Here is an 11,649-nt window from a genome sequence, read left to right on the forward strand (position 1 = left end):
GATGGTAGTCAAGGGTTTCGCAATACAATTCACGTTAGTGCTGAATATTAAGTTTGCTCTTACCAGAGGCTTATGTGTCGACCAATCAAAATAGCCCTTGTCTTCAAAAGTTCAATTGCCCTTGCAGAAGAGGATGGAAAATCACTTATGCCAGGGATCCTGTATCCCATTGCTTTTGGCATGAATCGCTGTAATCTCATTTTTTTTTTAGGTTCCGGATATAATCTCGGAGAAAACCATTGGCGCAATAAAAAAAATAAAAAAAAAAAAAAAAGAATAGAAAATCTGATGCCCAGAACTCTTCTGACAAAACCAAAACTCGCATTAAAAAATTTAAGAATTGAAGAATCGACCTTGGAAGCCTTCGATAACTTACTCCCATTCTCTCTCCTTCCTCTAGCTGTAACAAAATACCACCTAACTCCGAGCATATCAACACATCCGTGCCCAGTTGGAGATCCCCGGCTCCACCAATTATACCTTTGAGCGTCGTTTCCGCCTGTCCTGCGATTGAAATATCCACCAGACCTTCACCTTTACCTTCCATCCCGGCAAGAAGCGCATGCGCGCACTTTTGTAATGCATGCACTCGGGACTCTTTACGATTCCAAATGTTTTCTCCCGTAGTTCCAATCAGGCTTCGGTGTCTATATCTCCTGGCTCCAGACGACAGGGAATACTGACCAGATGCAAATCTGCAGTGTGTTTCATTCCCTTTGGGTCCGAACCGTAGTTTGCGACGCAAGCATGCCACAGTGCGAAACGTGATAACTCCCGGCTTTTGGTTGGTCAATGTGGCTCCGTGGGAGTTGAGCTCCGGCATTACTCACCATTTCCTTTCGTAGGTCTATGAGTATACGTTGATTTGAGTGGTATCTGAAAAGTGACAACCACCTCTCAACCCCTTGAGCTGATATTATATCCATTTAACTACTATCCGCGTGCTCTTGCGCAAGTACCATTTCCCCAGCATCTTGTGCTGTTCCCTAGCGTCCACAGTTTGCATTGTACCGGTGTATCCACCAATGCAGTTTTGACAGCAGTCGACATGCTGTTATGTTGGGCTGGTAGGCGGATCACAGTTATAACACCTTCGTATTTCAGAGACCGACGTGTGAAAGTTATTCGCTGAGCTCCGATTGCGAAGAGATATTCGACATGAATAGCGCCGAGATGGGAAAAGGGGGTTGATCCAGGCTTCCCACAGGAAATCGTTGGAGACGGTCATGACACCGGCGAAAAGTTCCACTTCTGGAAATCAAGAATGTTGTTAGAGAGCTCTTGGGACAAATATTATGAGGACCGTGATCGTGGTCACGAAGAGAAGAAATTCGATGCTCCGTAGGTAGCTGAAAACATATCCCTCCGGCGAGGAGAAACAGGTGCCAAAACCAAGCATTTCATCATGTTTAATGATTGATCAATTTCATTCACCACCTACATCTTCTTCATCTAACCACAAAACAGATGAGAAATAAGATGAATGTCGCTTGAAGGAACTTTCACCCAACTCCTAACAGAACGCATTAATTCAACTACATATCACCAGGTTAGGTCTTCTCTTCTTGCATTGCAAGCCTCAATCGACGCTACCGATACTCTTCGGCTGCCTTCCTTCAAGCCAGCGTTGAGTTAAGAAAACGTCTTAAAGTCATACCTTCGATAAACTAATTTCTGGAGGGTAAATAAGCTATCCCTTGCGGTAGTCACGGTTTTTTTTTTTTTTTTCGGGAGCATTTTGTTTGATGTTAGATTAACCTTCCAAGCTAACTAGCTTTTAAGGTTGGAGCCGCACCAATCATCCTCAAGGCCTCTGTACATAAGAAGTTAACAACAACACGCATACTATCTATATACCAATGCAACTGAGCGCGATCGACATGCTGCTACCACGCAATGTGGCACTATATACAATTTATAAGTTGCCGAGGGCAGCTCTTATGAAAACGGGGGCAATTGTAATGCACTGCTTATGCACTCGCTTATCATTACCCTATATCTTCGTTTATTATTGCCTTTTATTAATATATTCTCGCTACCACTATTTCTATATATGTGTATATATACATCCGCATGTACTCCGCACATCTTCTTTTCTCTTTCTTTTCTTCCTTAGCGATTAGCACTAGTATGGAAGCTATGATTATTTTCCTCTCATCTGCATGAAATAGGTTCTATCGTTGTCATACCGAATAACGACAGTTCACGAAAGTCAGATGAGAAATCTGGTGTGAGTTTCGACCACCAATCCACAACCTCTTATCTCCACATACCTACCAAGATAATTCTATATTAATGTCAGGCCCATTCCAGTCCTGCAAGCTGCAGCTTGAAGGACATGTATCATGAACACATGTGTTATTGGCTCGAGATTAAGGGTTCTGTGGAGATTGCTACCCTCATCCAATTCAAAAATTAGGAGTCAAATCTATCCGAACCTACGAGTCGGATCCTCGGGCCTCATCAGGAGAGAAATAACCAAACAATAATGACCTATCTAGGCACCACTCGTAAACCCATGAACAATCATATGCTAGGGTGGGAATATAGAATTCATAGAGCACATCATAGTTAAAGCTTAATATTAGCTAAATAACAGATCCCAGCGATATCTACCACACTTGACTTACGGCGTAGAGGTGAATAATCAGCAGAGACTGGTAGTTTTGATGACCAAACAGAAAACGACCCAGAAATTCTTCCTGGACTCAAAGCACCTCCTCCTCTAACCAGCAGGATCACGCATGATGAACAATAAAATAATATGGGGTTTTACCACTAATCCTTGCCGAGGTGGACAACCAAAATACACGCAAATCTTAACTTGGCAGTATCACGTCATCACGTGAATGTGACGCGCCTTCAATAATTATCGTGTCGCGACGACAGAAGCATCCTTCAAGTCATTCCGGGTAAGGCGGTTAGGATGGATGATATTTTTTCTTCTTTTAATTTCTCCCCCTTTACTGTATATGTGAGATTAACCGCAGATTATCCTTGTATTCCAGTTTAAAAGAAACATCTTAAATCCGAGAGCTTACCAGGCTCTCAGCTTAACCAGCGTCGCATATACCTTGGTTGAAATGGGAATAAAACGTAAGTTACCTTCCTCGATATTTTGCTATCTATCTTCCCAAAAAAGAAAGAAAGAAAGAAAGAAAAAGGGAAGGAAAGACCGGTACAATTACATGTCACATTACTGGGCAATGAAAATGTTCTAATATATGGGATTACGCTTCCAGATCTATACCAAATAATACAGGAAAATGCTCCTGATGCAGTCAAAGCTGGTGAAATCAAAAACCATTTCGGCCGGAAGGTTGCAATTGTACGTACTTTGTCTCCTGTACCTTGCTCAAAATTGCATAATCACCTGCATGAGTGTTTCCGGGCTTGGCTGACCATTAATCAATCTTCCATTCGTTTAGGATGCGTATGTCATACAGCAATTCGTTCCAGATCATGGATATACAACTAATATTGCGTACACAGCTCCATGAGCATCTACAGTTTCCTTATTGCCGTTCGCTCAGACGGCCAACAACTTACGAGCGAAACCGGCGAGACAACTTCACATCTCATGGGCATGTTCTACCGTACTCTTCGCATCGTCGACAACGGCATTAAACCTGTTTATGTATTCGACGGTGCACCTCCAAAGCTCAAGTCTGGAGAACTGGCTAAACGATTCATGCGCAAGTCCGAGGCTGCAGAAGCGCATGAGGAAGCAAAGGAGGTTGGCACAGCAGAAGAGGTGGAAAAGTTCTCGAGACGAACGGTCAGAGTAACCCGCGAACATAATGAGGAATGCAAGAAGCTATTGAAACTGATGGGTGTGCCCTACATCGACGCGCCAACTGAGGCAGAGGCCCAATGTGCTGTACTTGCAAGGGCAGGGAAGGTTTATGCTGCGGCGTCAGAGGATATGGATACATTGTGCTTTGACTCGCCAATCTTACTACGACATCTCACGTTCAGTGAACAACGCAAGGAACCAATTCTGGAAATACATCTAGATCGCGTTCTAGAGGGCTTAGATATGGATAGAAAGCAAGTAAGTCTGTTCCTAAAGACTTCTGATCTGTACTCTTTTGCTTTTGAGCTAATAATCCTTCACCCATCCTAGTTTGTCGACCTCTGCATCCTTCTGGGTTGCGACTACCTCGATCCCATCCCCAAGGTCGGCCCTAACACTGCTTTAAAATTGATCCGTGACCACGGGTCCTTAGAACAGGTCGTCGAGGCCATCAAATCCGACCCGAAGAAGAAATACACCATCCCCGAAGACTGGCCATATAAGGAAGCTCGAGAACTCTTCTTCGACCCCGATGTTCGCAAAGCAGATCACCCGGATTGCGACTTTAAGTGGGAAGCGCCTGATGTCGAGGGATTGGTGAAATTCCTCGTTGAGGAGAAAGCATTCAGCGAGGATCGAGTACGAAACGCCGCGGCGCGTCTACAAAAGAACTTAAAAACAGCACAACAATCCCGGCTGGAGGGATTTTTCAAGCCGATTGCGAAGACTGAACAGGAAAAAGCTGTTTTGAAGCGCAAGCATGAAGAAAAGTTGGAGTTACAGAAGAAGAAAAAGAAAGAGGATGCAAAGGCTAAAAAGGAGGCAAAGTCCAAACCCAGAGGAACTACGTGACTTTCATTAGCTTGGTTCCTTTCCCTCTTGTTTATTTCGCGTCTGCTGGAGTTTGTTATCATGATTATCTCATACCGGTGTCATCATTTTACGGCGAGGCGAGAAACCCAAAGACAATGGTTATACCATATTACTGATCAATAAAATAATTCCTCTCACTGGATGAAACATCCGAGGCGACAAGCTTTGCCACATCAACAACCTCGGCCAGTCTTATTCATGTACCATTAGGCCAATTTAGTATGGGAAGGTACCTTGTTGTGTTTGCCGAGCACTAGCGAAACTTTGCCTACGAGTCCACCGGCGTCCAATGTCATCATCCAACTATGAGCGATTTTGTGGCCCCTTCGGGCTGCCTTAATTGACCGACCGCCTTTCCCCACTGTCCTGGACATAATCAACCCAGACATATCAGGATTTCAATATGGACATATATGTAACTAGCAATCCAGCTACCTACTATATGGTCTACAATTATATTAGCCCTTCGTGGCTGCCAGGGAGCCCGATTAGCTCTTTTATCTGTCTTTGTCATTAAACCAACAGCAAAAACAGTCAATCAAGAATGATTTCTCCCCAGCAGATGATCAGCTGCGATGGTAATGGTGCTGCCCATACAACACACAAAGAAGCTCTGGAAATGCGGCGTCGGGGAAACTACACATTAGTTTTGTTTCCAGCCGAATAGCGCAAGGCCTTTTGAAACGCCGGGACACATTGTTTATTTCTCTACTACCCTCTCTGAAGTAGTTACTACTTCAGCCTCTTGCACAATGTCACGGAAAATATATTATCACGATGGTCCTGACAAATTTGTCAAACTGCCTAAATTTGACTTGCTCACCTTTCTATTCGGTAATTCCCTTCCTCAACAACCCCCAAACCAAGGATTTTATACTTAGTGCGTGTACCCTAACTTCCATAAAGAATCCGAATACTGTCCAACATTAGACGAGACCCCCCTCCATATTAATGCAAATTATCCCTCCCAAATAATCACCAAGAAAGATCTCCGCGATCTAACAGAGCGCACCGCCTACGGCCTACGAACTAATTACGGAATTGGGGCGAAGGGACCAAATAAGGACGTGGTAACCGTCATTAGCCATGGCCAACCTTACGTTCCTGTTGCTTTCTATGGCACCCTTGCTGCTGGCGGAGTATACTCCGGGGCCAGCCCGTCGTCGACAGTTGCAGAATTGTCTCGACAGATTGCAATCGCCAATAGCCGTTTAATAATTTGCGGCAAAGAAATGAAAGAGATCGCCTTGAAAGCTGCCAAGCAGTGTAATCTGCCCCCAGAACGAGTGTTGATGTTGGAGTCGTATCCGTCCTTCAAGCTCTCTTCTCTCGAAGGTAATATCAATATAATTTCAAATAGGAAATTGGCGTGGCAACGGATTACGGATGCCGAGGCTTTGGAGAAGAGCATTATCGTGATCCTATGGTCATCCGGTACAACTGGGCTTCCCAAAGGTAAAATATCTATCACCAGCCCAATGAGATGTAAGTTAAATTACTGATCGATCAAAATAAGGTGTCATGCTTTCTCATACGAACTTGGTTTCGGAAACCTACGTAGTCAGTCTCTCCGGGAAAGCCTGGGTAGCCAGGGAAATAGCAGCAGGGAGAGAAGTTCCTCCATCCCGCACCCTTGCACATCTGCCCATCAGCCATATAGCGGGCATATTCGGGTATCTCGTGGTTCCTTTTTCTGTCGGCGGTCTTGTCGTATGGATGGGTAAATACGAGTGGAAAAATATGCTTAGATTTGTTAAACAATATCAGATCACATCATTCTACACGATCCCCTCCATTTATCTACAAATCGCCAAATCCCCTGATGTCACTGATCATTTCAAGTACGTTGTTAACGCAACCACCGGAGCAGCACCCATGGATAGTAACCTGCAGACGGCTGCAAGCAAAAAACTTGGAGGAGGTGGCAGGCAAGTTGTAATCGGACAAACCTGGGGCCTGAGCGAGACTACCGGCGCGGTCACAATGATGCCGAGAGGAGTGCATGATTACACTGGATGCATTGGATATATTTTACCCAATGTCGAACTACGGTATTTACCCCACATATTTTATATCTGAATGCCTAGAATTATGTTTAGATCTAATCATCTCTCAATTTCAGCATGGTGGATAGCTCCTTTAATGACGTCGAACCCGGGCAACCAGGCGAGTTCTTGGTTAGAGGACCAATGGTAACACAAGGATATTACAACAATCCTCAAGCAACGGAAAATGCTTTCCACGATGGCTGGTTCTGCACTGGGGATATCGGTATACAAAGGAATGGAAAATTTTACATCGTCGACAGGAAGAAGGTAGTTATGGTTATTCATTGACACCTTCACTCCCTCTTACTAATCCTCTAAACCTCTAACTAAGCCAAATCTAACTTGGCAACCCTCCCCCTCTAGGAGCTCCTGAAATACAAAGGCCAGCAGATTGCTCCCGCAGAAATTGAGGGTGTCCTCATTAGCCACCCAGACATTAAGGATGCTGCTGTCTGTGGTGTTCCCAGTCCAGAAGATCCAGCCTCCGACTTGCCTCGCGCATATGTCGTGGCCGACACCACTCGAGTGAATGAACAGACAGTTAAGAACTTCGTCAAAGATCGGCTATCGCCATTCAAACAGTTGCGCGGGGGTGTGGTATTTGTAAATGAGATACCTAAAAATGCCGTTGGAAAACTATTACGGAGAGAGTTGAAGGAGCGGGCGAAAAAGGAGATGGGGATGGACAGGAAGCACGTTATTATTGAGAAGCTGTGATTTGAAGGTTTTGTGAATATCCATTGGTTGTTTGAACCATTAATCGATATTAATAGAATTTGAGCAATTATATAGTTAGAGCTATAGATTCAATTTCAATCCAAATATTTTGAAACCCATATGTATGTACTGTGCATGGACATGGAAATGCACTAGCTAAATCGGTTCTATTTTGTTTGTTCTTTGTTGTCCAGAACTGCGACTTCAAAGCATTAATTAATTAACAAGCCGGTGAGTTTAGTCAAATCAACAATATGAAAATCTCTCGAAGCCGCTGATTCAGATTCCAGAGAACTAGAAATAAAAAGCCCAGCTGGCATGGAGGGGAGAAGGTCCTGGGGAGGTTAGATATGAAATTTATCTAGTCTTATTTATAACACTTGTAGGGATTTGCCAATAACCAACATCTGACACAGGTTGTGTACAATGTCTACAGCAGCATCGCAAGTGTGATGAGAACCGTGCGCGTTGTAGTAGATGTTCCCGTCGTAATGTCGACTGTTCGTATCGGCGATGCCTCAGTACAGACGAGTCCACAGTTCTGAACAGCCGTGATCCACGCAGACTAACACCATACTCTTTCTTATATGATAACAGACCCTCCGGCAAAAGGGACTCAAGCAGCAATCCCCTCTTCATCACATTCAGGATCAAATTATCACGGTCCAGAATTTTCTGTACAATGAGAGCACCGGCGCACTCCATCGAATGGCCCTGGAACATATGGCCGCTGACCAATGTTTTCGGCTGCCTTGAATGCTCCTCAAACATATCGTAGACCTTTTTGCCTATAAGCACCACCGATAACGGTTGATAGCCGGCTCCCAAAAAACCCTTGCCGATGGCCTGGAGATCAGGGGCAACACCTCCCAAGCTCTGCCAGGCGTGATAAGTCCCTACACGCCCCATTCCACACATAACCTCGTCGAAGATGACGAGAATCCCATGGCGGTTGCAGAGTTCTTTGAGGCGGGGGGTGGGGGGATGAGCTCGTTGCTGGTACGATACCAAGTGTTGCACCCACCACCAGCGCGTGTGCAAATGCCAGATTCCTTGCTTGGGCGATCACGACCTCGATTGCTTCCTTATATCCATGTCCGATGCTTGATACTGCCGCGCGCAGCAACCGTCAAGGATTTTATCTCCTCTATCGGTGTATAAATAGACACCCTCACCGCTTATGGCTGTCGTGTACAACTTCTCTAAACACCTGTGGAAAATGGCAGACTGGTACAGTGCAGCAATATCAATAACGATTCAAGGGTAACTACCAAGGTCTAACGTATGCTCGAAGGAAATGTCAACTCAACGTAAATGAGGATATTCTGACCCATAGGCGAAACCGAAAGTTACAGTAGGCACTCCACTAAATAATGTTCCCGCAATCCCACTTTCTTATCCTCCTTCCTCCTCCAGAATAAGCTGGCGTGTACTAAATAGCCAATGGATCTCATTATCTCAAGATTCTGACCATGAGCTTGGATCTGTGCTCTGTATTCGGCCTGGAGCGAGTAAAAAACTTCCAATTCGGGTACAGTCAACGCCAGCACTCAGCCGCTGTCGCATCACCCGATATACATGAAAATATTATCCATTATTGCCGCGACGACAATGCAAACCTGCTATCCAGTTCCCAACTCTTCACGATGGCGGTGGTAGTCGAAACGAAACATACCTGTCTTCCTGGAACATTTTTTGTGTGAATGGCGGATGTTGGTCCGACAGCGTATTTGAAAATTCTGTCATTTCTTGGTAGTTAAAAAAATAACGTGCTTGTGCATCATTAGAATCAATTCTCATCATCTTCTGCCACAATTTCTGTACAAATATGGTATGCTTTGATAGTGATTTATTATCCCGTCTGCTCTGTTGAATGAAGCTGTGCTGATTTCAAAATTTACTTCACCTGTAAGAAACTCGCACTAAGGTGCCAGCGCTAAATTGAAGCAGGTAAATAATTGCCCTAAGATATAACATCGCCGAATATAGCGCCGCCAGCGTCATATCAGCTTTAAAATCAAAGCAATATCATGCCGCTTGCATCATATCAAATTCAATCTACCTGCGATATTGTGTGTATTGTGTATTTCACTAGCAGCTAGTCCAACCTTCTAGGGGCCCGCGAATCATTATGATTGGCTTCACCATATAGACCACTAGTCCCAGACATCAATATAGAGGTACAAGTTATGTCTAGATGTTGTACACAGAATCGTACAACTGAAGTAGAGAAGAAAAGTCAAGAAAAGAAAGAAAAGAAAAAATATTTGCATTCATTTTCTCTGAATATATATAAAAATACTTGGTGTATGAGGTTGAAATTGCGCTTTTTTAATTGGCATTCTTCAAAAGTTAAGAGAGTCTTACCTAGAATATTAATAATATTTTCTCCACTAACTTGGTGAGGATCTTGGATATTCACATAATAAAGGTAGTATGATTGGCCGCCTGGGGGCCCGGGGCGGCACCGGGGGGAGGAGGAAGGGGGGGAAGAAGGGAGGGTTTCAAACCCCACTGCAGTTCTCCGTAGACCTCTACAGACAATCATCTCGAGTGAAAACCCAAGGAATCAATGGCAAGATACCGTAGGCTTAGATCTTCTGAACTCTTTTGAATATCAATACAATTTTTGCGTCACCAAACGGAATACCCACCCATACACCCACAATGCCTTCCAGCGCCGATCTTCGCGTCTCCAACCTCTTCTCCTTCAATAGCCATGTTGCTCTAGTCACTGGGGGAGCCTCTGGGCTCGGCGAGATCGCTGCGCAGGGCCTGGTACAGAATGGCGCTCGGGTCATCATTGCGAGCCGCAAGGAAGAGGAGCTGAAGAAATGCACTGATCAATTAAACAAACTCGGCCCAGGAACATGCGAATACATCGTTGCTGATTTGAAGGATAAGGCTGGCTGCGATCATCTTGCTGCCGAAGTGAAGAAGAGAATAGACAGGCTGACAGTTTTGGTTAACAATTCCGGCGCTACTTGGTGAGTGATCTCAGAAGAAAAGTCTGGAGGAGCGGAAGGCTTGATATTATATGGTATGTAAGTAGTGACCGCAATACAAACAACAGGGGTGCGCCGTTGGAAGACTTTCCAGAGGTTGGTTGGGATAAAGTTATGTCATTGAATGTTAAGTCTATTTTCTACTGTAGGTTGAGCCCCAAACTCAGGCTGTCAAATTCTTCCAATTGCTCTGCTAACTATGTAAATAACAGTAACTGTTGGGTAAGCCTATGGCTGCTACAAGGATGTCCTCTATATTTCTTACGATATTGACTGGACATGGACCAATACAGAGTCCTACCACTTCTCCAGAAAGCCGCTTCGCCCGATATGCCATCTCGCGTGATTAACATCGCATCCATTTGGGGGATATCAACTCTTGACCCTACAACAACGGATGAAGGAGGGCTATCCCCGCCAGGAACCGGAACGTTTAGTTGTATGTGGTTAACCTAACTCATTCCTGTGATCTAAACTCGGAAACGCATTCAAAATTTCGTACTAACGTCAAACTCCTCCCCTTTTTTGATGCAGATGGTCCCTCGAAGGCGGCTTGTATCCACCTTTCCCGACAACAGTCGTCAAAATTCGCTCCGATGAACATCATGGTGAACTGCGTGTGCCCGTAAGCAACGAATGAACTTCATGTCTCCAATTTTCTGAACGCACGACACAAAAGCCCTTCCAACCGTATATGCAAGCAAGGTCCATAAAGCTTACCAAATGTTTTGCTCTATAGCGGTGTCTTCCCCTCCCGCATGTCGAATTTCGGCATCGAGAAATATCTCGATACCCTCCTTGATGCACAACCGACCGGCCGCATTGGCAAGCCCGAGGACTTTGCCGCTCTGATTCTGTTCCTTTGCAGTTACGGCGCATCGCATTTGACCGGGAACGTGATTGAACTTGACGGAGGTAGCAGCCGGAGTGGATGGAAGGGCGGATCCGAGCATAAGAAGCTGTAGGGCAACTGCGTAGATAAATTCGTCATGTTTAGTGACAATATACCATATTAATGAGGTTTTTCTGACCGGTATTCTTTTCTTTTATTTTCCTTTTTTGTTTTCTTTTGTTGGGGGAGGCCCTCTTCCATATCCAGACTTAGAAATGCATCGGATATTTAGGATGTTGCAAACACATCTCCATATTGTAAAATCATATCGAGTAGCTTTAAGACCCTGCTTCTCAAACTCTCACAAAAACACAAAAT

At 44.6% G+C, this 11,649-nt stretch overlaps 4 protein-coding genes across 4 annotated transcripts; 3 read left to right on the forward strand and 1 right to left on the reverse strand.

Moving 5' to 3' along the window:
- Positions 1 to 3,083: 3,083 nt before the first annotated feature.
- HCAG_01262 (flap endonuclease) lies at positions 3,084 to 4,648 on the forward strand (the record flags this gene model as incomplete). Its single annotated transcript, XM_001544165.1, has 5 exons — positions 3,084 to 3,096; positions 3,243 to 3,328; positions 3,429 to 3,433; positions 3,493 to 4,054; positions 4,127 to 4,648. The coding sequence occupies 5 exons, from the start codon at positions 3,084 to 3,086 to the stop codon at positions 4,646 to 4,648; spliced, it is 1,188 nt and encodes a 395-aa protein (XP_001544215.1).
- A 773-nt stretch (positions 4,649 to 5,421) lies between these two features.
- HCAG_01263 (conserved hypothetical protein) lies at positions 5,422 to 7,434 on the forward strand (the record flags this gene model as incomplete). The annotated part of the gene is made up of 5 exons (XM_001544166.1): positions 5,422 to 5,503; positions 5,600 to 6,154; positions 6,186 to 6,720; positions 6,792 to 6,984; positions 7,081 to 7,434. 5 exons carry the CDS (start codon positions 5,422 to 5,424, stop codon positions 7,432 to 7,434), a joined length of 1,719 nt encoding a protein of 572 aa, XP_001544216.1.
- A 357-nt stretch (positions 7,435 to 7,791) lies between these two features.
- On the reverse strand, positions 7,792 to 9,126 carry HCAG_01264 (predicted protein; the record flags this gene model as incomplete). Its single annotated transcript, XM_001544167.1, has 3 exons — positions 7,792 to 8,396; positions 8,610 to 8,644; positions 9,110 to 9,126. 3 exons carry the CDS (start codon positions 9,124 to 9,126, stop codon positions 7,792 to 7,794), a joined length of 657 nt encoding a protein of 218 aa, XP_001544217.1.
- A 975-nt stretch (positions 9,127 to 10,101) lies between these two features.
- HCAG_01265 (predicted protein) lies at positions 10,102 to 11,404 on the forward strand (the record flags this gene model as incomplete). The annotated part of the gene is made up of 6 exons (XM_001544168.1): positions 10,102 to 10,421; positions 10,508 to 10,584; positions 10,652 to 10,661; positions 10,733 to 10,878; positions 10,974 to 11,064; positions 11,179 to 11,404. The coding sequence occupies 6 exons, from the start codon at positions 10,102 to 10,104 to the stop codon at positions 11,402 to 11,404; spliced, it is 870 nt and encodes a 289-aa protein (XP_001544218.1).
- Positions 11,405 to 11,649: the final 245 nt, after the last annotated feature.

Source organism: Histoplasma capsulatum, genomic scaffold (genome assembly GCF_000149585.1).
Source record: "Histoplasma capsulatum NAm1 scaffold_1 genomic scaffold, whole genome shotgun sequence".
Taxonomy (NCBI): Eukaryota; Fungi; Ascomycota; class Eurotiomycetes; order Onygenales; family Ajellomycetaceae; genus Histoplasma; species Histoplasma mississippiense.